We start from the raw sequence: 23,695 nt of genomic DNA, 5'->3' as shown, positions 1-23,695 counted from the left end.
CTATTACGAATGCTGTTCTCCGATTGGCTACGCTACTCACTATCTATTCTGTGATAGATAGTGAGTAGCATAGCAGTGTGCCCTTGTTAACAAAATGATGGCCGCTTCTTGGTGTTTTCGAAGGGTCTGTGAAGAGGATTTAGATAAAGTTTTGAATGACTAGTAGCTTTATACTAAAACAATTAGATTATTTGCTCTCGACTTCTATGCGTGATAGAAATCTCAAGCTCATAATCTAATTGTTTATTAGAGTGCAGTAGCTGGAGGTCATCTGTAAAATACAACATTTTCTCATTTTTGCAAAGTTAGAGAAGAACATTTAAATACAAATGGATAACTAAATTCCTAAGAAGACTAAACTGAAGGGCATTCACGGTTTTGTAACTTAAAAAAAAAACGAGAAAATGTTGAAGAAACTGATGAGCACGTACACAACAGGAAACTCCAAACGACAATTCAGTCCGCGCGATTTTTCTACAGCGTTAAGTTAAATACGATATACGAAAACAATTGGAAATGGTTTGATGAAGAAAATTTAAGTAAAAATTCTACTAAAACAATGATATTATTTGCAGGGCTCAAGACTAACTTTTCAGCTTGTTAACCCAGTGGCTAGTGACAGGTTTGATTCACTAGCCAAAACAAATTTTTCACTAACCAGATGCAGACATTTGCAAACATAGGCATCGATGTTATAATTATAGGCGTCGCTCAACAATGACAACTGAAGTTTTTGCTTCCGTGAGAAATTCCCACAGAACTTCGCAACTCGCTGCCAAAAAACATTCCTTTCTTTCAAAATGCAGATTCACGATTTCTCATGAACACAACAATTCATTCCATCTTAACTTTATTTACAAGTTGCAAAAATAGGCATCAATATTATATAGGCATCATTCAAATTTTCGAACAACTGCGAATTTTTTAATTTTTTGAACGCGTAGGTGGCCTCCAAATGCTGCGCGCATGAAACATGATCCCTAGAGTTCCGCATGATTTCACACTTGACTTATCATTAGTGGCAAGTAGTTCGTTTGTCATTCATCGCTTTTTACTAAGGGAAAAAAAAAACAAACAAAAAAAGTCATACATTATTTCGCATTTTAGTAATTTAAAGTTCTTGTTTGGGCCAATAAATTATAAATGATATTTATTACAGGCGATGTTTTAAATTCTGCACGCTTTGACTCAATTTCATTTTGTGAAAAATTTGAAATTAACTTTTAATTGGTTCCCTCTGGGTCTCCAGTGCTCACAAATTTTCATTTTCACTAGCCAAAATGGCTAGTGAAGCACAAAAACCACTAGCCAAAATGGAATTTTTTATTAGTCTGTGGCTAGTTGGCTACCGTTAGTCTCAAGCCTTGATTCGCTCTCGATTTCTATGAGTTGATAGTTGACTCGGCCATGCTGACTTGGCCTCAGAATGCTGTAAGTCTCAATTCCAAGGACCTCAATTTTAAAAATTTTTCCAGTGCAGGATGACCCCATGCCCCCTACAGGGGATCGCCTGCTTGCCTGTCTTATCTTGAATGCCCTTCTCTAAAATCATGTGTCCGCTTAGGGCTTGCCACGAGTTGCTCGAGATTTCCCAAAAAGTTGCTCAAAAGTTGCTCCAAAAAAAGTCAAAAGTTGCTCAAAAGTTGCTAAAAAAAGCAAAAACGTTTTTGTTTCTCTCTTCTTTCATTTGGTCTGATGCAAAAATATGCAATCTGTACAACAAAAGTAACATTTCTAAGCATTTTTGTACAATTTTGCGTTGTAACCAGCGTCGCTAAATAAATTTGCTCACAATATGTATGAGTAAATACTGCGCATCTATATCAAAATTTTTTAAAACTTTTTAAAAAAGTTTTTAAAAAATGTTAAAAAATATAAAAAAAAATTAAAAAAAATTCTTTCCAACAATTTTAAAGAAATTTTAAAAAAATTAAAGAAATTCACAAATTGTCTACTGAAACATTGTAAAATATGGAAGCATGTCCAATTAAAGCACTAAAAGCTGCTCCGATATCTAGAAAACTAGAAATTGCTCAGAATGGAAAAACTTGCTCGAAACAAAAAAAAGTTGCTCGAAATACGAAAAGTTGCAAAAAAGTTGTCGAGCAACTTGTGGCAAGGCCTATGTCCGCCCCAGCTACATGCTACATATAAATGGTATCGACATCGAAGCATTTTGCAAATGTCTTGGAAATAAACATTAAGAAAAACCAAAGAAAGCAAACACGTTAACTTATCTATTTCTTACCGATGTTTTCGGCTGGAAAGTCCTTAAGAGATATGTCCGGATGTTTCTTCCCAAACTCCTCTCTCATAGAAATCAACGGTTCGCTCGCTATGATTTGCACTTTGCTGTCACGAAGCGCATCTTGTAAGGCACCGGTGAACTTTCCTGTTCCTGCTCCAAGCTCTAAGATTCGTAATGGCTGATTTGATGAAGCAGCAAAAGGTGCAATGCCAAGTTTATCGAGAAGGAAGTGTACAACCTCTCTTGAATAGCTCGGTCTGCACCGCTCATAAATTTGAGACGTGTCGCGCTTGTCAAACCCACCTTGGGCCATGGGATGTACACTGACTTCTTGTGACATTCTACGTGGCTTTAGCTTAAAAAAAGAAACTGTAATATTCTTCCAGACAGTTGCAGCCCTGGAAAGAGAGCGAAATCTAATCATGAAAACGGGAGGCAGAGATCAACAGTCACCGGAAAAGTCACGGGAAAGTCATGGGAAAGTCACGGAGAAATGAGTTACCGTTCATTGCGTCCAGCGGCTTTAGCCTATATGGCGGCACATAGGTGGTGTAAACATCCACTCAAAAATAAATATGGCTGACTCGACGAAAGTTGTATGTTTTCGAGATCACAGTACGAGCGAAAGAAGGGCACACTACTTGAAAACGTTCTTATATTTATGAGAAGGCTATAAATGTCACTTGAAAATCGCTAAAAGGAAAATATTTTTTTTCTTGTCAAAATTAGGAAACGAAAACTAGAGATGCATTTGCACAATGGACAAGGCTGCTGACAAAACTTACGTAAGCTTATCCAGGTTTTGACAAGACTAGTAACTATACACGCTCTCTCAACCCGTTCTGTCTTGGTTGAAACAAAATGGATGCATCCATGGAATGTTTAGCGGAAAGACCAGAGGGAAAGAAAGAGGAAAACGCCATGGAATGTGAAAAGACTAACTCCGGTAGCTACAAGACAAAAAGCTATGGTATTTCAATCGACTCTGGTTTGATTCGCTCTGTACCGGTGGAGGAGCAGGCTTCAGTATTAAGAAACTTGGGTGTGAATGTGTTCAATCAGGATGAATTTGAAGAAGGAGTTTTAAAACAGGTCGACGAGGCCATTGCTGTGAAAGAGACCGAGGAGATCGTGAGAGGATGGGAGAGAAACTTGAAAGCTGTTGATGAAGATATCAAGTTAGTATTTCGATAGTATTGCTAGTATATAAGTGACCATACAAAAGATATATTAACTAAGGAGGGTGAATAAAATACTCCAGACATACAAGAGATTCAAATTCATCAAGCAGTGCTTTAAAGAAAGATTTTAAGCAGAGCTTTAAAAAAAGATTTCAAACAGGTGGCTGCCCTGCTGAGGGACCTGTCAGTAGGCAGTACTAAGAGAGGCCTATTTACAACTTTCTGCAGAGGGCAATTTTGGAAATGCTGAATTTTGTGGCTGGTAGTTCACAACAGAAGACTGCAACCAGTAGAGCCTGGCAGGTGCTGGGTCTTCTTGTACGTGCTGAACAAAGTTGAGTTTCTTTTCATTTCTCTGATCATTTCATCACCATCTCAGTAACCTGAAGGCACAGTAAACAAGGGCAATAATTTGGTCTTCTTTGTGCATCCTGCAGAATGAAGAAACAAATTAGAGGGCTCGGAATTAACTTTTTCGTTCGGGAGCTAGCTGGCAACTAATGGAAAAAGTTTGGTTGCCAACTTATTTTGTATATAACTCACACAAGAACATGATATTATACGTTAATTTGCATGCAAGAAAAGTCACAATTGAAGAGCGAAAACAATTAGAAACAACACGAGTAACACTTAGTTATAAAGCTACCGCTGTTCCCAGGTGATATGTCTCTGGTCCGAAGGTGATGGTTGTCTCCATAGTCATTTTAAATGAAACGAAGCATAAAACGTTTTAAGTCTGTGATTTTCATTGTGAGACAAATACGGGTCCTTGCGTATTTGTGTATTTTATTCAACAACTGATGAAGGATTCAAAGTTTGGATTAACCTTTTGGCTGAATCTTCATTCCCGGCACATAAAAACTCATGTAATTCCTTCAACTGATTGGTATCTGCCACCATTTTGGCGGCAAATGAAAAGCACATGGTGTTGAAATGTGCCTGCGATCCCAGTTTCGGAAGAAGCCACTGAAACAATATGGTGGGTTGTGAGCGCAGTATCGACGTGTCAAAATACGTTCAATTTTTTCCATTATCTTGTAATATTCAGACATTATTTTACTGGGGACCAAAAGGTGAGTTATGTACTAGCTACCATATCCGATTGATTTCCTAATATAAAGATTTAAAAACAAAAGTTGTGTCGTGGTTTTCTTTAGTTATCGGACAAAACACAAGTCGCCAGCTGGCGACCAGTTCTGAAAATTTAGTCGCCAGTGCTCAAATTTTGGTCGCATTGGCGACCAGTGAGTCGCAATTTCAAGCCCTGAATTACAAGTAAATTCCCACAGGCTTCCTGGGAAAATACTCACATGTACCCCTACTTGGTCCTATTCTTATCATTGACTTCCATCCAATTGTATTATTTATTTAATTGGAACAATGAAACGAGATTGGCTGAAGTCTCATTTTACAATGTCTCTAAGGAAAACAGACAACAGTTTACCTATAAACATTAGTACATTACTATTGTTGTTCTTTATCAGGTCTGTGGAAAATGAATTGCAAAAGATTGACAAGATACTGGAAAGACTTGAGGGTAAAAGTGCAACAGGTTATGAATCATGGCATAGAGCCCAAGCAGTGCAAAAGCAAAGAGATAACAAGGTGCATATGATCACACGATCACTTACACTTAAACATTCACATAATTTTATTCACTAGTAATAATCATGGATTAGTTGAGTGTGTTCGAGTCAATACAGTTAAGGAGGCTTAGTATGGTTTTGATGGATTAAAACAGCCCAGCTTCTAACTCTTTTGAAAAATGTTCCAAGATGTTTTTCCTTCCTTTAGTTACTGTTTGCTAATAAGCCTTTTACCACTCTGTGTGAAACTTGAACAATTAAATGTCAACAAATGGCCAAAATGAACTACCGAGTACCTAAGGAGACACTGGGCACTAGTAGGTTAAATCCAGTTTTTCTCAAAATCTACCCATATGACCCCACCTTAAAATTTCAGGAATAAGAAATTGGCTCTGATTTAGCATTCGTGCAAAGTGAAATAAAAATCTGTAAGACAGATTTTGCGCTATTTTCGATTTCACATTTTCTTAGTTTGCAAAAAATCTGCACACTATTCATAAACTGGTATGTTGAATTAGCACACACAAGATCAAGATCGCTTATTTAAAGTTGAATACATGAAGGGCCAAAATATTAAAAAAATATCAACAAAAAAAAAACTCAACCTGATGTGTAAAACGGTGGAACGATGGAACCAAATGAAAAGAAATGCAAAAGGAAGTTCAATAACAATAAATTTTCATTGATGCGAGGTGAAGAAACCTATGTAAAAGCAAAAAAATGTTCAAAATTTGCGCAGACGTGCTTCGCTGCACAACAGCATGTTCAAATTAATTCCTCATGCTAAGGCGGAAGCTTGAGTTTTTGCGGAAAGCTTCTCCAACTTGTACAGTCATTTTATCGGCCGTGGCATTACCAATTGTTCCAAAAGTTGAATTCAACTTCAAAGTAATACTGTACGTTACTATTTTTGTTTTCTAAAGTCTGGGAAACTGCTTAAAATCCGCAATCGATATTCAAAACTTACTTGAAAGTGTACAACTGATCGTGAAGGTTCGAGGACTCTGTACTCGTTGATCTTCCATTCTGAGGCCACCTGAACACTGACTTGCATTTTTTCCTTTCTATTTTAAATCTCAAAGCAGTAATTTCTCCATGATAGGCATGAAACAAGGCCTTTGAAGTTTATAGATTTGGCCTGCAATGCGCCATTATTATTACCTACCAAATTTCACATGAGATCAAGGCCATTTGTGCCAGCCAGCCACTTCAAGATGGCATCCAAACCCTGAAATCATATGGCATCGGGATCGATAATTGCGGGAGATTGTAAATCCCGTAGGAAAAATAGTATGCATTCTCCTTTGTCGAATGTAATTAATAACTGTGGAGTAAATTAATATGTAATATCATTATGTTGGTAACTGTACATGTACATGTATGGTCAAACCTGGTTATTACACACATTCAAGGGTCAGGGCAGAGTGGGTGTATTGTGGAGGTGTTCATAATATAGTGGTATAGATCATAGGAATTCTGGTTTCCCTGGGACTAAATGAACTGTCTGCAGTATTGATTGAAGTGTCTTTGTTGTTAAGGTGTCTACTACACTAGGAGAGGCTGGACTACACTGTTTATGAACTAAAAACTTGAATATATTGTTGACAGAGTTTCTCGTTTTATTCTATATTCTTATTTGAACAGTTGCGACAGTTAAAGAAACTACAAGCCACTCAAAAGTCATTGCATCACAAGTTAGGTATCAGCAAGGAGGGTGAAGAAGAACAGGAAGGTAATTCATTTGAGATGTGAATGACTTAAAAATGTGTCACCTTAGGTTGTACACACTGAGCAGAGCTACATTACTGTGTCTACAAATCAACATGATATCTTCACACTGAGTTTAGTGAGGAACCATAAAGAAGGGGGTCTTAAGAATTTCTGTTAACTGGCAATAGATGTTATAAGTAAACATGATTATAGATTATATTAAGTCCAGAAGTATGTGAACACATTTCTTGAATGCTTTTCTGTTAGTTTATATGACTTATTGCTTGTCTACATGAAAGTGTTTTGCAGTTAGCTGTGATGAAAATAGGAATTAGCAACTTAAATGACCTTACTGTTTACATAACTTTTATAGAATCACTTATGAGTTTGGGAAGACTTGGAAGTCTTTGAGACTTTCAAGCTTGGCTAATCTTACTCCAGTCAGGGCTCATAATGTAAATTCGTATATTTTTTCCATTACTATCCAAAGTACAGTTATTTTAATTATAACTCTGTCAAATTTGACCCCACGGTAAGGTAGACAACTCCTACGGCAGGCACACTGTGTGCTGGTCTTACAGTGTAACTGAATTTCACTTGTTTCTTTGCAACTGAAGTTCCTTTAGGCAGGCACCTCTTCTAAAGCAGATACCTAATGAAATAATGAAAGATGCGAATGCAGCCATAACACTACTGGAAAAATGGCCTGAAAAAATTCACATCTTTCATTATTTCATTTAATTGCTACTGTTGGACATCTACTACCACAGATACCTAATATTTACAAGTTCATCAGTAAGCATCTGTCCTCGTTTGATTTTTAGATGAACACGAGACTTCTGGTGACAATTCTCAAGTTGATAAGGAAAGCAGTAAACTTCTGCTTCCTGGAGGAAATCAATCAGAGCAAGATAAGTTGATTAAGACTGGAGAGATGACACCATTTGGAAGGACTGTGCAGAGCACTAAAGGAAGAAAAGAGCAGCATGATGGAATCACAGACTGTGGTCACAGTAATACTGATCTGAAGGATGCGCGAGATCCTGAGTTGGATTGCAGTGCAACCCAGAACGTTAAGGCATGTCAGGCAAACAACAAATCTCTTGCCAGATCTGTAACAGAGAATGATGACAATGATGATGATGTTTACGATGATGAATATGTTCCAGATGAAAGTGAACTTAAGTACAGCTGGTACGAGGATGAGGATGAAGAGGACACAGAAAGAACGCCAACAAAAGCAGGGAAACAAATGACAAGGAAACATTCTTTGAACGTTGTCTACAGAGGAGAAGACAGTCCCAAAGCAAAGAAGAAAAAGCGAACTAACAAGTCTGTAAGAAGGACTGACTGCAGACCTGTTGATGATGGAAGTGAGAAAGTTTACCGCCAAAGAATCAGGTAAATTTTACATGCACATATATTTAGGCATAGCATAACTAAAGGTAACTCCAATTGCTATGGATTGGTCTCATGGAATAATAATTAGTATTATGCCTAAAATTCAGAGCTTAGTCAAAAAGCTAGATTATCCTTGGGAATGCATTTATTGTACTTGTTGCAATATTTGTAAATTGTAAGTAAATTAAGTTGTTGCAGAAAGTTTGGTTGTTAGATGTTTTAAAAAAAGTGGATTTAAAATTTTTGAAATTACCTTTTATCTTAACATTTAGGGAGCTGCGAATCAAAGAATTGCTCAAAAAGAGGAGTGATTCCCAAGCTGAAGAAAGTGACGAAGAAGAGTTTCCTGACATGGAATTTGACAAAGGGCTTAAGATTCCAGGCAAAATATGGCACAAATTGTACAAGTAAGTCTTGGCTGACTTTTTCAGCTATGTCCACAGTTAATCCGTCCTTCCATTCGTCAGTGGGTCAGTCGGTCGGTCAGTCCATCCATCCATCCTTCCATTGGTCGGTGGGTCAGTCATCGGTCAGTTCATCCATCCTTCTATTGGCCAGTTGGTTGGTCTGTCAGTTGGTTTGTTGATTGATTGGTTAGTCTGTTAGCTAGTTAACCACTCAGCAAGCCAGCTGGTGGGTTGGCGGCTTGATCGTTTGGTAGGTCATACCTCTTACTAATTGAGTTCAAGGTCAGCAGTGTAAGTTATGGACCAAGTTTTCTCCCCTTAAATTTATGGCCCTAGAGTGAAGTGTGCAGGCCTTAAATCAAAGAGAAAAATTGGAATCAGTGACTTACAGTACAGAATGAGAAGACACAGTTAGTAAGATAGTTATTATGCTTGTATTATGTCTCTACCATGTATCTGACAAGTTTGGGAGACCATTTTGAGTCATGTGGAATGGCTTCACGTGTCTGACATCTGTCAAAATAAAAAAGATTAAATTCAAAATCGTTACTAAGTTGTTATCAAATTTAGTCAACTCGTCTATTTGCCATGAATGTTAGGAAAACTTGGCAATGAATGATGTGACATTTTCGTAGCAAAAACAGCTTCAAATTTTTAGTGAGCTGTGCAGTGCAATAAAGCCTGCTAAAATGACCAATCGCACTGCACTTAGCAATTGAGAAATACAATATTTAAGGACGGTGCCTACTTTTGCTAATGCGCAGACGTTCTGTGCAACACGCAAGGCATGGTTTAAGTGCCACATGTGCGCTGGTTTGACATGACGCAATCATTTATGCCACCAAGTACATGACTAAATTGAAAGCAAAATTTTCCTACTGTGACCAAATCAAGTTTAATGAACCTGTACTTAAACCAGGAACACCAGAACAGCAGCATATCGCTAACCACTAACTGTTAACGTCTTCCAGCTGAAAAACTAGCTGTTATCTTTCAAAAATTATACTGAAATCCAACTTTAAACATGTACCTGGAGATGGCGTAGTGTGCGTGCAAAACAATTGCAAGATACGCAAATGTTTTACTTACTGGGGAGGTGACAGGAAAAAATGTAACAGGCACTGTAAAAAGTTTAAAAAGGATCAATAACTTTAAAAAACGTGTGGTTACCCCTATATTTTATGTTATGAAATGGAAGTGGCAAGCCTATTCAGCAGTTGATTAGTTTCTGGTTGTGAGCAAAAGATATTTAGACTGTATTTTCGCTGAAACAGAGCAAGGCTGTCAGAGACGCTAAAAGTGCTGTTGCAATGATTTTGTCATAAAAACATCCCAAAAATGGTTTTTATGTTACCATTTACCATGTAGTTTTCAGATCGTTATAAATGTGTTTGCTTTTCTGTATTTAAAGGGGAATTCTAAAGAAAGCTGTGAAGAAATATCCTCTCCTTCTATTTTCAGAAAAATGCTGATGTCAGCATTTTTGTTGAGATTCAAGGCTAATTATCTCGCAAAAATGTGTGGCTACCCTTTTTTTCTTTGTGGATTCTGATAGCCCTTGCAAAGATCTGCTTTTTCCGCAAGGTCCTAACCTGGCGCAAAAACCTTTGTATTTAACTTATAATCAGTATTATTCAAATATGACAGTCAGGTAATCCTATCATAACTTGATTGATAAGTGACTTAATAATTTACCAGTAACCACTTAAGCATTCAGTTCCTGGTATGAATTGAACCTGAAGAAAGCCCTGCGAATAATCTTGTTCATAGTCAATGTGACATGGTTGACATATTAGTTTTGTATGAGGGAAGCCATGCTTCAGAGTATTATTTCAAAGTTAATCGTGCATTTTCAATCCCATTGCTCCAGATACCAGCAGACAGGAGTACAATGGCTGTGGGAACTTCACTGTCAACAGGCTGGCGGCATTGTTGGTGATGAGATGGGGCTGGGGAAAACTATTCAGACAATTGTTTTTCTAGCTGGGCTGCAATACAGCAAGATATCAGCAAAAAAATCTAAGTGGGTACTCCTTTCACATATTGTTTTTTTCCTTTGGAAGCAAATAATGTTAAAGGAGAAAACTTATTGTGATCGTGTTTGAAAAGCAATAATATTAATTTATCTCTTTCAAAAGAATATTGACCTCTGTAAGCATTTTTGTGATAAATTTGGCTGAGAAAATTACTACTTTGTGTTTGGCTTTGTTAAATTCTAATTACATTGTATTGAGAATAATTTGCAATACAAGTATAGTACACTAACAGGAATAGTTTTTACTTCTTAGTCAAATAGCAAATGAGTAATCACAAATTATAAAATTTCCAACAATTAAAAAGATACACAGTGTACAGTATTAACTCTGACTTGCTTTTACAATTTTGAGAGAATTTTCAAACATTACCTCGTGTGATGAGTTTGTTACGGTCATTAACATCATCAGCAAATAATATAATTTTAATTGATGGTTTGTGTGCTGATATGATAGGCGAGGTGGCCTGGGTCCAGTGTTGATTGCATGTCCAGTCACAGTTCTTCATCAATGGGTGCAGGAGTTTCATATATGGTGGCCAGAGTTCAGGGTGGCTGTGCTTCATGAGACAGGAAGTTATCAAGGATTCAAGGTCAGTTATATACAGTTTTATACATAGTGCTTTTTCTTGTTAGGCCTGACTGAGACATGTTTAGCCCCTGGGCATATAAGTAGGGGTGGATACCACTCTCCAATAGTGTTTATCCCTATATTTTGAAATCAACTTTTACCCTGTGATGAGGGGTGTACAGGGGGGTTCTCTGGCATGGTTCATGAGCAGAAAATGTAGTGAATCACATATCACAGGAATCTATTTTTCATTTTCCTGAATCACAAAAATAAGCAAGTAAGGTGCTTTTTTTAATAACTTGCTCTTACACTAGCAAGTGTGTTGGAAGAAAGCAAAATCGTGAAAGGCTAATAAAGGCCCCTTATTACAAATCGCATGCCTAAATCACTTTCGATAGACGACTCTAACCATTCAGAGGACTCACATCTCAAAATCACCAAGAATAGAGTGGTGAAATCATGAATGCCATTTAGTAATTCAAGTTCTTCGCGGGTCACGCAAAACCTTGAGGTGATGGATCAGGAAGAATAATTTCTTAAATTCATGTTTTGCGAAAAATGAAATCAGGTAATCACGCATCACGAGAATAACCCTGTATGACCCTCTGTGATGCTAAAACTTTCTGTAGTTTATCTAAAAAATTTAACTTTGCCATGGCATTTGTTTTTTGACATGCAGGTTAAGCCAGATTTCATCTTTTTGACAAAATTCTTTGTTTTTTGTTGTCTTAAGCAACATTGCAGAATTAGTACTTCTTTATGTTGCATTGTCATTGTTGATTTTGAAAGTACTTGGTAAAAGCTCAGATCCAAGATGGCAGACTTAATGATGCAATGTGCATCACAAGGCCATGCCCAACAAAAGAGATCTTATCTTGAAAGCTGAGGGCTACAGTGTTGTATCTGTTTAATGCAAAATAATTTTTCATATGTCTTATTACAACAAACTCCTAAGAGAGAGTGGGAGTATGGATTTTCTTGCCCTGTCACTAAGATTAAACCGCCATAGATAAGCTTCTTGACAACCGCATTCTTGCACTACATGTCACTGTTCATCCTGTGACCGTAACAATTCATTCAGTGGATGATCAATCTTTTGTTGCAGCAAGAGCTGATAAAGAAAATCTGTAGTGAGAATGGTGTGTTAGTGACGTCTTATTCTGGACTGCGTCAACATCAGGAACGCCTTCTTGCACAAAGGTTTGACTATGTCATTCTGGATGAGGGACACAAGATAAGAAATCCTGATGCAGAGATAACCTTGGCTTGTAAACAGGTAGGACTGGCAGATCATGGGACCTCTGGAATCAAACATTTTTCTCGGCTCAAAAGCAAAGAAATTTTTAGAAGTACAGTTCAACCCCATTAAATGGCCACTCTCGGGGAAATGGCTAGTGGCTGGTTAAAAGGGGTTGGCCACTTAACGGAGGTAAAAACAATAGAAAATGCCTCATTGAGACTTTGATTACTGTCCGCCTAATAGGCGTGGCCATTTAATAGTTGGCTGTGTAATAGGGGTTGGACTGTAGTGTTTATAACTTAAGCAAGTTGTCATCAGTTTTTCATGTTATGGATCATGAATTTTGTCATAACATTGTCAAAGTAGCTGTGGATCCACAAGGTGATAGCCTAGTGGATCCACATACTACTTTGGCAATGTTATGACAAAATTCATCGTCAGTAACAGGACAGACGCATGAAAAACTGATGCCAATTTTTCTTTTTTGTGATAACAAATTGTCAAATTGTCCACTCTCGCTCGTTGATGCATTGCATAATTATAAATTCATGTGTCTTTCCACTTATTGACAATGAAAATTAGCCAATAATTGCGAGAATTTCTGCAGTTATCGTAAAATTAAGTTTTGATAGACAATTGGCCATCAAAATCTGGTCACAATGACAAGGTGGCCATATTAATGGGTCAAGACTGAGCTGGCTGGAATAACCAGATGGATGAGATTACCCTGTACTTACAGTGCATTTTAATTTGAAAATTAAAAAAACAGATACATGAGCCTAGAATGGAAAAAATGTCTTTAAGGGGGGGGTTCCTTCTTAACTACCAATTTGTCATGATTTTGTTGCTATGGAAGGTTTCTAACCGTTGCATTTTGAAAACCAGACCTCCTAACGATAATCTTTTTGCACAGGTTTGTTCTATTGAAGAGCCCAGCAAAAGCTTCAAATCACGGCCATATTTGACCAGTCATGTGACCAGAATAGAAAAAACCCTAAAACTTGAAAGCCATCTAAATCCGTCTAGGTGCTTAATGCTATGTATGGGTTTTATGAAACTGACATTATCATTTAAGTTATGAGGGAATAAACTCCCGTATTAACATACTTTCTACAGTAGCTTTCCTCTTTTACGTGAAAACAGTAATTTCATAGTACGGTTTTAAAGAAGACTAAGTTATTTTTTAATTCATAAAAAAAATAAGAACTCTTCTTCTTTTCTTCCAAGTTTTAGGGATTTAAAATTCTAACGCGTGGTTTGGGATAGGCACTGATTACGCATGCGAAGTCATGTTTTTTTCAAAGCAAACGTTCCTTCCTATAAAATTTATCATCTAGCACTGCAAAACGCTCCAAACTAGCTTCTCTGTAATTATCGCCTTCAGCAATGCCTTAGCAACTGCCCTAAATCTGTAGTTAAGAAGAACCCCCCTTAAAAAGAGTGTTTTTCTCTCATATTCAGGGATCTTAGTTTATTTTAAAGTATTGACACATTAGGGCTCAGGTACCGTCAGCATTTTAAAGATGTTTGATTTAAAAAGACTAACACATTTTTTTAGAAACTGTATCATTATGTGCACTCACAAGGAATTAACTTCTGAATAGAGCGGTTCATTTGAGTGTCAAAAGTAATTAGACGATTACTTTGGTTTTGGTTTTGGTTTTACTGCGGTTTGAGATTGGCTGAGTAGTCTAATTGGTAAGTAATTGGTTTGGTCTTGGTTTTACAACGCTCAATTGAAAACCGCTCTAATGTAAACTTAATCTAATTTATTTTGTTAGTTCAGAACGTGTCACCGCATCATCCTGTCAGGCTCACCCATGCAGAACAACTTAAGAGAGCTGTGGTCGCTGTTTGACTTTGTGTTTCCTGGCAAGCTTGGCACCCTACCCGTGTTCATGACTGAATTCTCTGTGCCGATAACTATGGGAGGATACAGTAATGCTACTAAAGTGCAGGTACTGACCTGTTATAAAGGTCAATGGTTGTAAATAACTGCATAGTTGCCTTGAAAAAGCAGATATTGCTGGCTAATTCCTCAAGATGAAATATGAAGCAGTTATTACATTTAGTACTTACAAGCATATGCTCGCCTCTATATTATAAAGTGATGCATGAAATTTAAATAGGCACTTACCTTTTACTGTTTTTTGTGGGTTTTTTCTTTTTGATTTCCTTCGAGAGAATCCGCTTGCAGGTTGCAAGACTTCTCTTGCTTTCACTTGTATGCTTCCCTTACAAGGGGAGCCTTCCCACATCAAAATGAGCGTCTGCTGGCATAAAGTGCATCCTCTGCTAGCTAGTGAGCAGTGATGAGATCATAATACTGATTTATTGGATTGGCAGGTTGAAACAGCGTACAAGTGTGCAAGTGTTCTCCGAGACACGATCAACCCGTACCTGCTGAGAAGACTGAAGAAAGACGTTAACATGAGTTTGGAGCTTCCAACAAAGAACGAGCAGGTTTGAGTTCCTTTAAGTCGCTTATGTTGCCTTCACACAACTTTCTAGCAGAATAGAGGGTGCTTACTTGCCAAGGAACTGCTGTTTTAACCTATCAGAGGGTGTTTTATCAAAGGCATTTTTTCTGCGTGAAATATGTCCAGTGTTTTAACACGCCTTGGTACAATGGTTTGTCTAGGTATCTCCAATTCTCGTGCCCTGTTCAATGTGGGTAACGAAACAGTGGGTAGATTCGTGTAAATAGCATATAGTTGGTGTGCCCAGGGGAACAGGTCTTTTTCATAAAAACAGATCCGGACAGGTTAAATGGAAGTTTTGTTATTTGTAAAGAAAGAAAAGTTATCATATCATGGAGGAGATCTACGCGAGTTGTTCGCTAGTTATCGAACAGTACATGTACAACCAGAGTGTTTGTGAGTGGCACAGTTATAACAGTTTACTCATGAAACCTCAGTCAAACACATTCCTAATCTCTTCAGTCTCTTCTTCTTAGTTCGCAACTATGATTTCCCATCTGTGCTACCTGAATAAAACTCACCGCTACCTTAATAAAACTCACCAGTGTAAGTAAGTGTTTAATTTAAGTGTCATACCAAAATAGAAAATGGCAGTACTAAAACCACTAAATGGGAACACTGTCAGAAAACTAGACCACTTGATTGTGGTCAGTTTTCTAACAGTTTTACCTGAGATTGTTGATTAAGTGTTTCTTTTTTTTACAGGTTCTCTTCTGTCGTCTGACTCAGGAGCAGCGTGAGCTATACCAGCAGTATTTAGACTCCAGTGAAGTGCAAGCGATTCTGGCTGGAAACTACAAGGTTGGTGCGATGTCGTCTTCAGGACAAAATAGCATTCAACACAGTCTTGTTTTGCTTTGTTGCATCACACCGCGCCATTGTGACCTACACTCAGGTTTTCTGCCCTGTCCCTCTTGATCAAAATAGATGATCAGCGAATCCGAATGGAATTGCTCATCAGTTCATCATTCTGTCGAGTGACTCTAGTTTCCGTAGCATGACGCGATAAGGAGTGTTGTTATAGCTACTATCCATCATTATACTGAAATAATACTACTGAACAGCATAGTTCATCGCAGGTCCCCCACCTACATTTTGTGAGGTTGTCAGACAATGCAATTGGGGAAGGGGGGATGGGGGTGGGACTTATAAGCGGAATTTTACAGTATTCCCAAAGATTAGCATGTTTCTAGTCACATAATTTACGTTAATTTTTTATAGGTTTTCTAACAATTTAAAAAACGGTACCAACTACCTCACTTTAAGATCATGAATTTCATGTTCTGCGTTGTTCATCCTGACAGGTTTTTCCGGGTCTCATTATGCTGCGGAAGATTTGCAATCATCCTGATCTAACATCAGAGGCCGGCTCTCTATGGAAGGCCAAACAAGATGCTCTAAAGGCTGAACTTGGGGAGGGGGGTGAGGAGGACGAGGTTGACTGTGATGAGGGGTATGGGGGTGCGAGACGATCCGGAAAGATGATCGTTGTTGAAGCTTTGTTGAAGATGTGGCATGAGCAAGGACATCGAGTTTTACTGTTTTCACAGACCAGGCAGGTCAGTAGAGGATGTTACGGTGTTGAGACTTCCCTGTTGCACGTTCAATTCTTCCTCCGCTTGACAAAACTGTAAAATTCCACCTAAAAAATTCCCTCGTGATAACAAAGCTCTTAAGAGATTCGTTTAGGTCTTCGGAGTTGTTTTTCTTTGGGCGTGAAAATTCATAGTCTGACAGCAACCAATCAGAGATGCTACTTGACCACTTGAGCAGTTTTCTGTAACTCTAAGCTCTCTGCTCTGACGAAGGGCTAACACTCCAAACGTCTGCTTCGGTAACTCGTTACGGCCGTTAACGTCAAGTTTATCAAAGTGTTTCACTTGCCCACCAACACAGCCCAACAGTTTCTTTAGAAACTACATTACTTGCCAAAAATCTCAGACGTTAAAATTTCGGCTGTTTTATCTAACCCTACGTTCTGACAAATTTAAGACACTTAACTGAAACATAGCTAACATACATTTAGGCCTACAAAACACGTTTTAGGGTCAGGAACATCTGTGAAAATGATAGTTTTAATGCACCATGGAGGTTTTATAGATAGACCGACGGGAAAATAAGAACAATTCTGTCAAGCCGTTTCTGTCAATTGTCAAGCCGTTTCGTATTGATCTCAAATGGTGTCTCAACAAGAGTTCTCTCCATAAAGGAAACTAAATTGGAGCTATGTAAAAGTTATATACTGTACCGTAAATAATTCGGACGCTTAAACTAAGTTTCGGACGGTTTTTTTGCAACTGAGCAACTGTAAGTAATGTAACACCTTTGAAACTGCTACGCTACCTCACCAATTTGGAACTTTACAGGTTCAATTTCGCACGCGTCTTGTCGAATCTTATTCGAATCCTAAAATCTCTAGCACTGAAGGCATAGGATGCGCTTAAGAATATACGTTTGTTTATCTAGGCTGTGAAAAAGGGTTTTAATGTTCTTCTAAGTCGAGATGTTAGTTTTGGTCGATAGAAGCATGTTTGATAGCTACTGTTCAACTGCTCATGACAAAGTTCTTACACTGACTTGGTTGTTGGGTTTAAATGCGCTGATAGGCAGTGTGCTTCTCGGAGTAGGTGATCGGTGTTCAACGGGAAAAGGGTTTTTGACGAATCTTTGATAACATAACGTTTTACCAGCGTATGTTTCAGCTTTGTAACATCTTAAAATTTGATCTTTCAGATGTTAAACATCCTAGAACAGTTTGTTTCATCCAGAGGCTACACGTACTTCAGACTTGATGGTTCCACGCCGGTTGCCTCAAGACAGCCCTTGATCAAAAACTTCAACGAGGTACTACCATACCAGCCTTTCTCCGCGATCGATTCATCTCTTGTCATTCTGTTGTCATCCACTGGGCAAATCATAATTATTTGCTTTTTCTTGGAAGCAAATTATTCCAGAAATAAACGAGGCAAAGTACTCATGTGCAGCCAGATTGCACGTAAAGGCTTTGACTCTCTGATTGGCTTAGTAATTTTGGAAAGCCAACAAACAGGGGCAAAACTTTGCGGCATATACAGTTGCCGGCTATGTGATTGGCTGAAAAGTTTAAATAGCTTTCAAAAGGGTCAGAAGTTTGCTTGTGCATTTGATTGGCCGAGGAGTCTGATAAACCGTGACAAAGATATATTTAAAAAATGATTGCACTTGCGGCTGTTTGAGCACAGAAAGCTGTCGAAGTGCTTTGCACATATATGGCCGGAACTCAGTGGACAATACCCATTTTAATACGTTAATCTACGATGTTCAAAATGGGAGGGACAACAAAAACGTACGCGTAGACCTGCGCTCAATGTTGGTTACAATATTGTTGTTTTCAGTCCATAAGAGTATGAGCGAGATTTGTTAAGTCAAACATTGTCCGGATTCCAGAATACAGGGCGTTGCCGTATATATTGGTTATGTAACGCTTTCGAGTGGTACACCATGAAATATCCCACGGGTCACTTGCATTTTGTGGGTTATTCCATGGTATACCAACGTAAGACATTGCATAACTTTTTTATGCCATGTCATAGAAAATACAGTGGCGAGCACAATCAGTGCGACATAAGCGCAGTGAACGAGGGGAAGGTCTGGTGTAATATCTTCAAGTATAGAACGGCTTTCCTGTATTGTAATTGGCTGTACTTTCGATGGCATGGTATAAAACTTGATGTTTTAATACAGTACGTAGTGGAAAATATGTTGATAATTGGATCCTTTCTTCACTTGTTAGGATCGTTCAGTTTTTATGTTCATTCTCACCACTCGTGTTGGCGGCTTGGGCGTGAATCTAGTGGGCGCAGACAGGATTATCATTTATGACCCTGACTGGAACCCGAGCACTGACACCCAAGCACGAGAACGAGCCTGGAGAATCGGTCAGAAGAAACACGTGACCATCTATCGTCTAATTACTAGTGGAACAATAGAGGAGAAGATCTACCATCGGTAAGAAATGTAATGCTGTTTAGTCAACTAACAAGCTTTTATGAAATTATGGCGATAAAAGGCGTGTTCTTGCTCAAAGCGGTTTTCAGTTGGCTGTCATGACACCAAAACCAAAGTAAGAAGATATGGCCAATCACAGCAAAAGCAGGTAACACAATGAACCAATCAGAACACGAAGCGACAACGTGCAACCGGCGCTAAGCGTGGGAAAACGCGCGAAAGTCTAGACGCGATTGGTTTTGGGTCTACTCCTGATAGTTTGAAACAACAGCATGTTTGCTGGTTGTTTAGAGCAAACCAATGATCTGGGGCTCAAATTCAAAATCAAGGGAAGCATATAATGATAACAGCTTTCGACAAAAAGGCAAAAACCCTCCCACGTACAAGTACTGACACCAAATTGTTCTGTTTTATTTTACAGACAAATTTTCAAACAATTCCTCACTAATCGAGTGCTGAAGGATCCAAAGCAACGGAGGTTCTTCAAGTCAAACGATCTTTACGAGCTCTTCACTTTGGACAATTGCGACAAGCGATACGGCACTGAAACTAGCGCCATCTTTGCTGGCTCGAACTGCGAAGTCAAAGTCCCTGGATCCCGCAAGAGAAAGAAGAAGGAAACAGAGCGAGAGGAACTGGAAAGAGCTAAATCTGCGAAGGCGTTGAAGCAAACGGTGAAAGAATCCAGCAAGACAGGGCTCGATGACGAAACGAGTGGAGGAGCGTTTTCCATCGACTGGAGAGACATTGAAGAAGCACGAAGCTTGACAAAGGATAAAGAAGGGGAGGAAGAAATAGAGAAAGAAGCAAAAGGAACTCAGGAGAAAACCAGCGGAGAAGAGGTTACGACGCAGTTAGTCCTTTCTAATGGCGGAAAAGATGACATAAGTGGAACACTGGCTGAAGTCCCCAATAAAGATTTAGTGGTAGAACAAATAGAATCTGCTTCATCTGCTAATGACGTTTCGACATCTAAAGCAGATGAAGGGCGCATTCCGAGCCAAAGTGAAAAAGAAACGGAACCAAAGAGAAAAAATACGGTGACATTTGCGGAAGACGACCTTGTTCTTAAGGAAGGTGACAAGGCCAGTCCACGAAAAGCGACTGTTACATCAAAAAAGGGCAAGAAAAAGTTTGCGTCCTTGAGCGACGAAGAGCTAAAAAAGCGAATTAGAGTGAAACAAAAGAAGAAGAAACGACGACGGGCAAGTAAGTGTCTTGTTATCAGTTGTATTTGAAACATCAATTTCTTGGCCATTTGCAGTTTAACTCTTATTGACTGGGAAACCGGCAGCGAGTTAGTTTTAATTCTCGTGTCGTGATCTTTGGCAAGATTTTTTTTGGAAACCACATAGAGTTTCATTCCAAAGAAAATATTGCAAAGTATCTTATTCACAACATGTAACATTAGTTAACATAACAATTTCACGTACTAACAATTACACTGTCTACTTTTTTAAACATTGATGTTCAACGAAAGTGAAATGTTTACAACCAGAAAAAATGTATGTGGTCGGGAAAAATAAAGTACGACAAACCAGCATCCCATCCGCTAGGGAAAATAAAAATACTCCAAGTTGTTGTACTCTTCGAGGTCCTTCAATGGTTTGAAACATTTGTTTCGGTTTACAGAACTGGACGGTAAGCACATCGACCACCTGGACTATCATGAGATTTACAACCCACAGAACACGAGCCAGTCAAGTGCAGAGGAAATGGAAGAACAGAAAAAACACAGCGCTCGTCAGGACGAGTTTATTTTGAAACATCTCTTTAGGAAAACAGGTTAGAACGTTATTGTTGTTGTATCCAGTTGAAGAACAAGTCGGTTTTCGGCAGAAATTCCTTCTCTGACATTTGGCTGAGCATGCGCTTTTTGTTTATGAAGATAAGCAACATGGGGTACTTACCATTTACATGGGAAAACCGGAAATTCCACTTGGAAAATCAAGTGGTTCGCGCCATTCCGTTTGGGAAGCTTCAGAAAATATGGGCTGTGATTTGACTTGATGCCATTTTTCTGCTCTTTTAAGTCTGTCTAGCTGATGTGGATATACTTTATAGCGATTCCCTCTCCCGCAACGACGAATTTAATTGTTTAATGTTTATGCCTGAAATTTCCAATCGGATGGTTTTTGTAAATGGTAAGCACCCATGATTATCTCTTGACGTCATACTGACCTGTCAACTTCGGAGTGCTCGAGGATACTCGTATTTTATTTGAATTGGCTATTGAGAATCGGAAACTTGTCGAGTGCTTCTACGAAGGTATTATATTTATGTGTGATTCGAAAGGATAAACCCTGTGTTGATTATGTTAATTTCGCCTTCCTGCGCAACGCAGAAAGCCAAGCGGAGCTTGATTTGACTCGAAGAAGTAAACAAACAACATCTGGATCTCAGGCTTGGACAGTAACAACTACATTTTAATTGTTATCTCTTGATTACTCATCCCCACTTAGAAAACACCACTCGTCTCAAACAATGCCCGAAATCGTTTTCTTTCTCCTTTATGTAGGTTTATAAAACGTTTAAAATTACACCTTGAAATAAAACGTTTAAGGTTGCGTGCTGGAATATTGTACATTTACTTACACTGGAAGAATTTATCTTGATAGGTGTACATAGCGCCTTAAAACATGACGTCATCATGGAGTCAAGTAATCCCGACGTAGCACTGGTTGAAAGTGAGGCTAACCGTGTTGCAGAGAATGCTGTCAAGGCGCTCAAAAAGTCCCGCCAACGATGCCTGAGTGCAGTCAGCGGTGTTCCCACTTGGACAGGCGCGTCAGGCTCATCTGGTCTGTCGGAGCTACCTTCAAAGAGGTATGGTTGTGGAAAATATAAATTGTACGCAGGATACAGAACGGTTTTCTCATGGCGTTATAAAACGAAAACTATTGTAATGAAAATAACATTCGGACATACTCAATGAAGTGCAATGAGCCAATCAGTAAGACATGCAAGCGATGGCAAGCGCGGGAAAACGTGCGCGAGTTAAGTCACGATTTGTTTGGATGTGACTCCTGATTGGTAGAAACAACAGTATGTTTACTGTGATAGGTTGAAGACCCAGTTTTGGCCAAGATGCTTTGGGCGCTGTGAGGAATGGAAAATAATAGAAACCTCGCTATCATGTAAACCAAAACAATAACAGACCCACCAAAAGAATAATGGTTAATACTGGGTCTTAAAAATACCTTACACTTGTATTATAACCAAAGCAAAAACACTTTCAAGTCCTTTAAAAATGGCAATATTTTTTTGGTTTTTATTCCTCCCAAGGTTTGAATCCATTAAATTTCTAGACCCTCTAGATGACGTTTACCGTAGCTTCTACTTTTCTACTTCATCGGTTGGTCGTAAATTGTGGTTGTTCATAAGACAGGCTGCCTATCCAGCATTTTTAGTAACTAGTTTACGAGGTGTCAATACGTGTGTTTTTGTTTGACCAGGCCGCGTTTCGGACAGAAAAAGAAGCTTGGCACAGAGGAAGGTCCAAAGGTGAGGATACTTTTTAGCCTAGCTTGTTTTATTATTTCGCCAATCGCTTGCTTTATTTTTCCTCGCATGCTCTCGGTGAATGAATGAGAGTTTGCGTTGTGTAGAGAAAGACTATTATTTTTGATTGATATATTGACAACCTAAGTGACAATCATCTCCAGAAGGGAGTCTACTTTTGCTCAGGTGGTCGAAATGTCATTCACCAACGATGGTGTTTCTCGACCTTTACTTCTCGCAAGGTGGTCGACCTTGCCAAATCACACTTACTACACGATCACACCAGTGAAATGAGTTTGGGGTTTTGTTTGTATTTACCAGACTTCCTCCAGTGTGGAACCCAAGCCTCACTTCAGCGGCGATGTGATGGGCATGAGTAGTGCCACAGTAGAAGGCTCAGAACCAGTTCACTCCAGTCAACTGCTGGCCAAAATGAGGGCGCGAAATAATATGTTGCCTAGCGACGACGCAGGGAATAAGAATGACGATTTACTTGTCCAAATACGGAATTTCATTGCGTCACAATGCACAACGATTGGACAAGCTACCACGCAAGAGATTCTGGATGAATTTGGTTCAAAACTTCCACAGAGTGACTCGGTCGTGTTTCGCTCCATGCTGAGGCAGATTTGCGCTTTTACAAGAGATTCTTTATCGGGAAAGGGCATTTGGTTGTTAAAGGAAGAGTTTAGATAAAGTATCCCTCGGCTCTATAAGAGAAGTCAAAAAGAAAAAAATTGCGTTCAAGAAAGTTTTAACCTTGCGCAGAAACGGCAAGCCAAAAGACGGAAAATCTAGTCAGATTGCAAAGCACCTGCTGGTACTTTGTCTATTGGCGGATAATTGTGAGGTGTAGAGAGAGCTATAAACAAGTATTTTATAGCACGAGTATTGACTGAAACGATTTTTAGATAGGTTTCGCAAAAGCGCTATATAAGCGTTTGAAAGTTTTAAACGTGCTCAGAGTAAGACTTTGAAGTAAAGAAAAGTTCTCTTAAATCGAGATCTCTATGTCACAACGAAAATGAAAGACTGTAAAGAATATATACGACGTGGTGTTGATATCTGCACGTGATATTCACGTGACATCTGTAGGTAACACGTCCTTACCTAGCACGCGATAATGCAGTGGTCACTTACTGGCTCCGTCTTTTTACTTGATCTACTTTAGCAGAGTACGAAAACTTCATAGAGAAAAATTCTTCGAATTCAGGTTTTCTGACTGCGAAAGTATCTCGTCAGTTACGAATTTATACAATAAAATGAAAATACCTTGAATACACAATACTCTTCTTATTAAATATGTACTATCAGCTGTACTATTCCTGATTAAATGTCTTTTATTTATGAA

General features: G+C 38.7%; 2 protein-coding genes across 2 annotated transcripts in view; one reads left to right on the top strand and one right to left on the bottom strand.

The window, feature by feature from the left end:
• Window positions 1-2,731, bottom strand: part of LOC110044371 (uncharacterized) — a 6,453-nt gene extending 3,722 nt beyond the window's left edge. Inside the window, exon 1 of the mRNA XM_020749915.2 lies at window positions 2,249-2,731. Within this exon, the coding sequence (XP_020605574.1) occupies window positions 2,249-2,672 (424 nt within the window). The 5' untranslated portion in view covers window positions 2,673-2,731. The remainder of the gene's footprint in view (window positions 1-2,248) is intronic.
• On the top strand, window positions 2,721-23,695 carry LOC110044360 (DNA excision repair protein ERCC-6-like). The gene is made up of 19 exons (XM_020749903.2): window positions 2,721-3,426; window positions 4,914-5,034; window positions 6,660-6,747; window positions 7,550-8,126; window positions 8,399-8,533; window positions 10,404-10,556; window positions 11,023-11,158; window positions 12,242-12,412; window positions 14,158-14,334; window positions 14,723-14,839; window positions 15,562-15,657; window positions 16,161-16,415; window positions 17,590-17,700; window positions 18,629-18,843; window positions 19,265-20,052; window positions 20,476-20,628; window positions 21,462-21,669; window positions 22,299-22,347; window positions 22,666-23,695. The coding sequence occupies exons 1-19, from the start codon at window positions 3,110-3,112 to the stop codon at window positions 23,038-23,040; spliced, it is 4,242 nt and encodes a 1,413-aa protein (XP_020605562.1). The 5' UTR covers window positions 2,721-3,109; the 3' UTR covers window positions 23,041-23,695.

Source organism: Orbicella faveolata, unplaced genomic scaffold (genome assembly GCF_042242905.1).
Source record: "Orbicella faveolata isolate gen_17 unplaced genomic scaffold, um_ofav_v1 contig_2, whole genome shotgun sequence".
NCBI lineage: Eukaryota > Metazoa > Cnidaria > Anthozoa > Scleractinia > Merulinidae > Orbicella > Orbicella faveolata.
The sequence above is the reverse complement of the archived record's forward strand: the minus strand, read 5'-3'. Positions and strand labels throughout refer to the sequence as shown.

Coding starts and splice junctions, on each gene's coding strand:
- LOC110044360 (XM_020749903.2), top strand. CDS start 3,110: ATGGATGCATCCATGGAATGTTTAGCGGAAAGACCAGAGGGAAAGAAA. Junction 17,701..18,628: donor TGATCAAAAACTTCAACGAG/GTACTACCATAC, acceptor TTCACTTGTTAG/GATCGTTCAGTTTTTATGTT. Junction 22,348..22,665: donor GCACAGAGGAAGGTCCAAAG/GTGAGGATACTT, acceptor TGTATTTACCAG/ACTTCCTCCAGTGTGGAACC.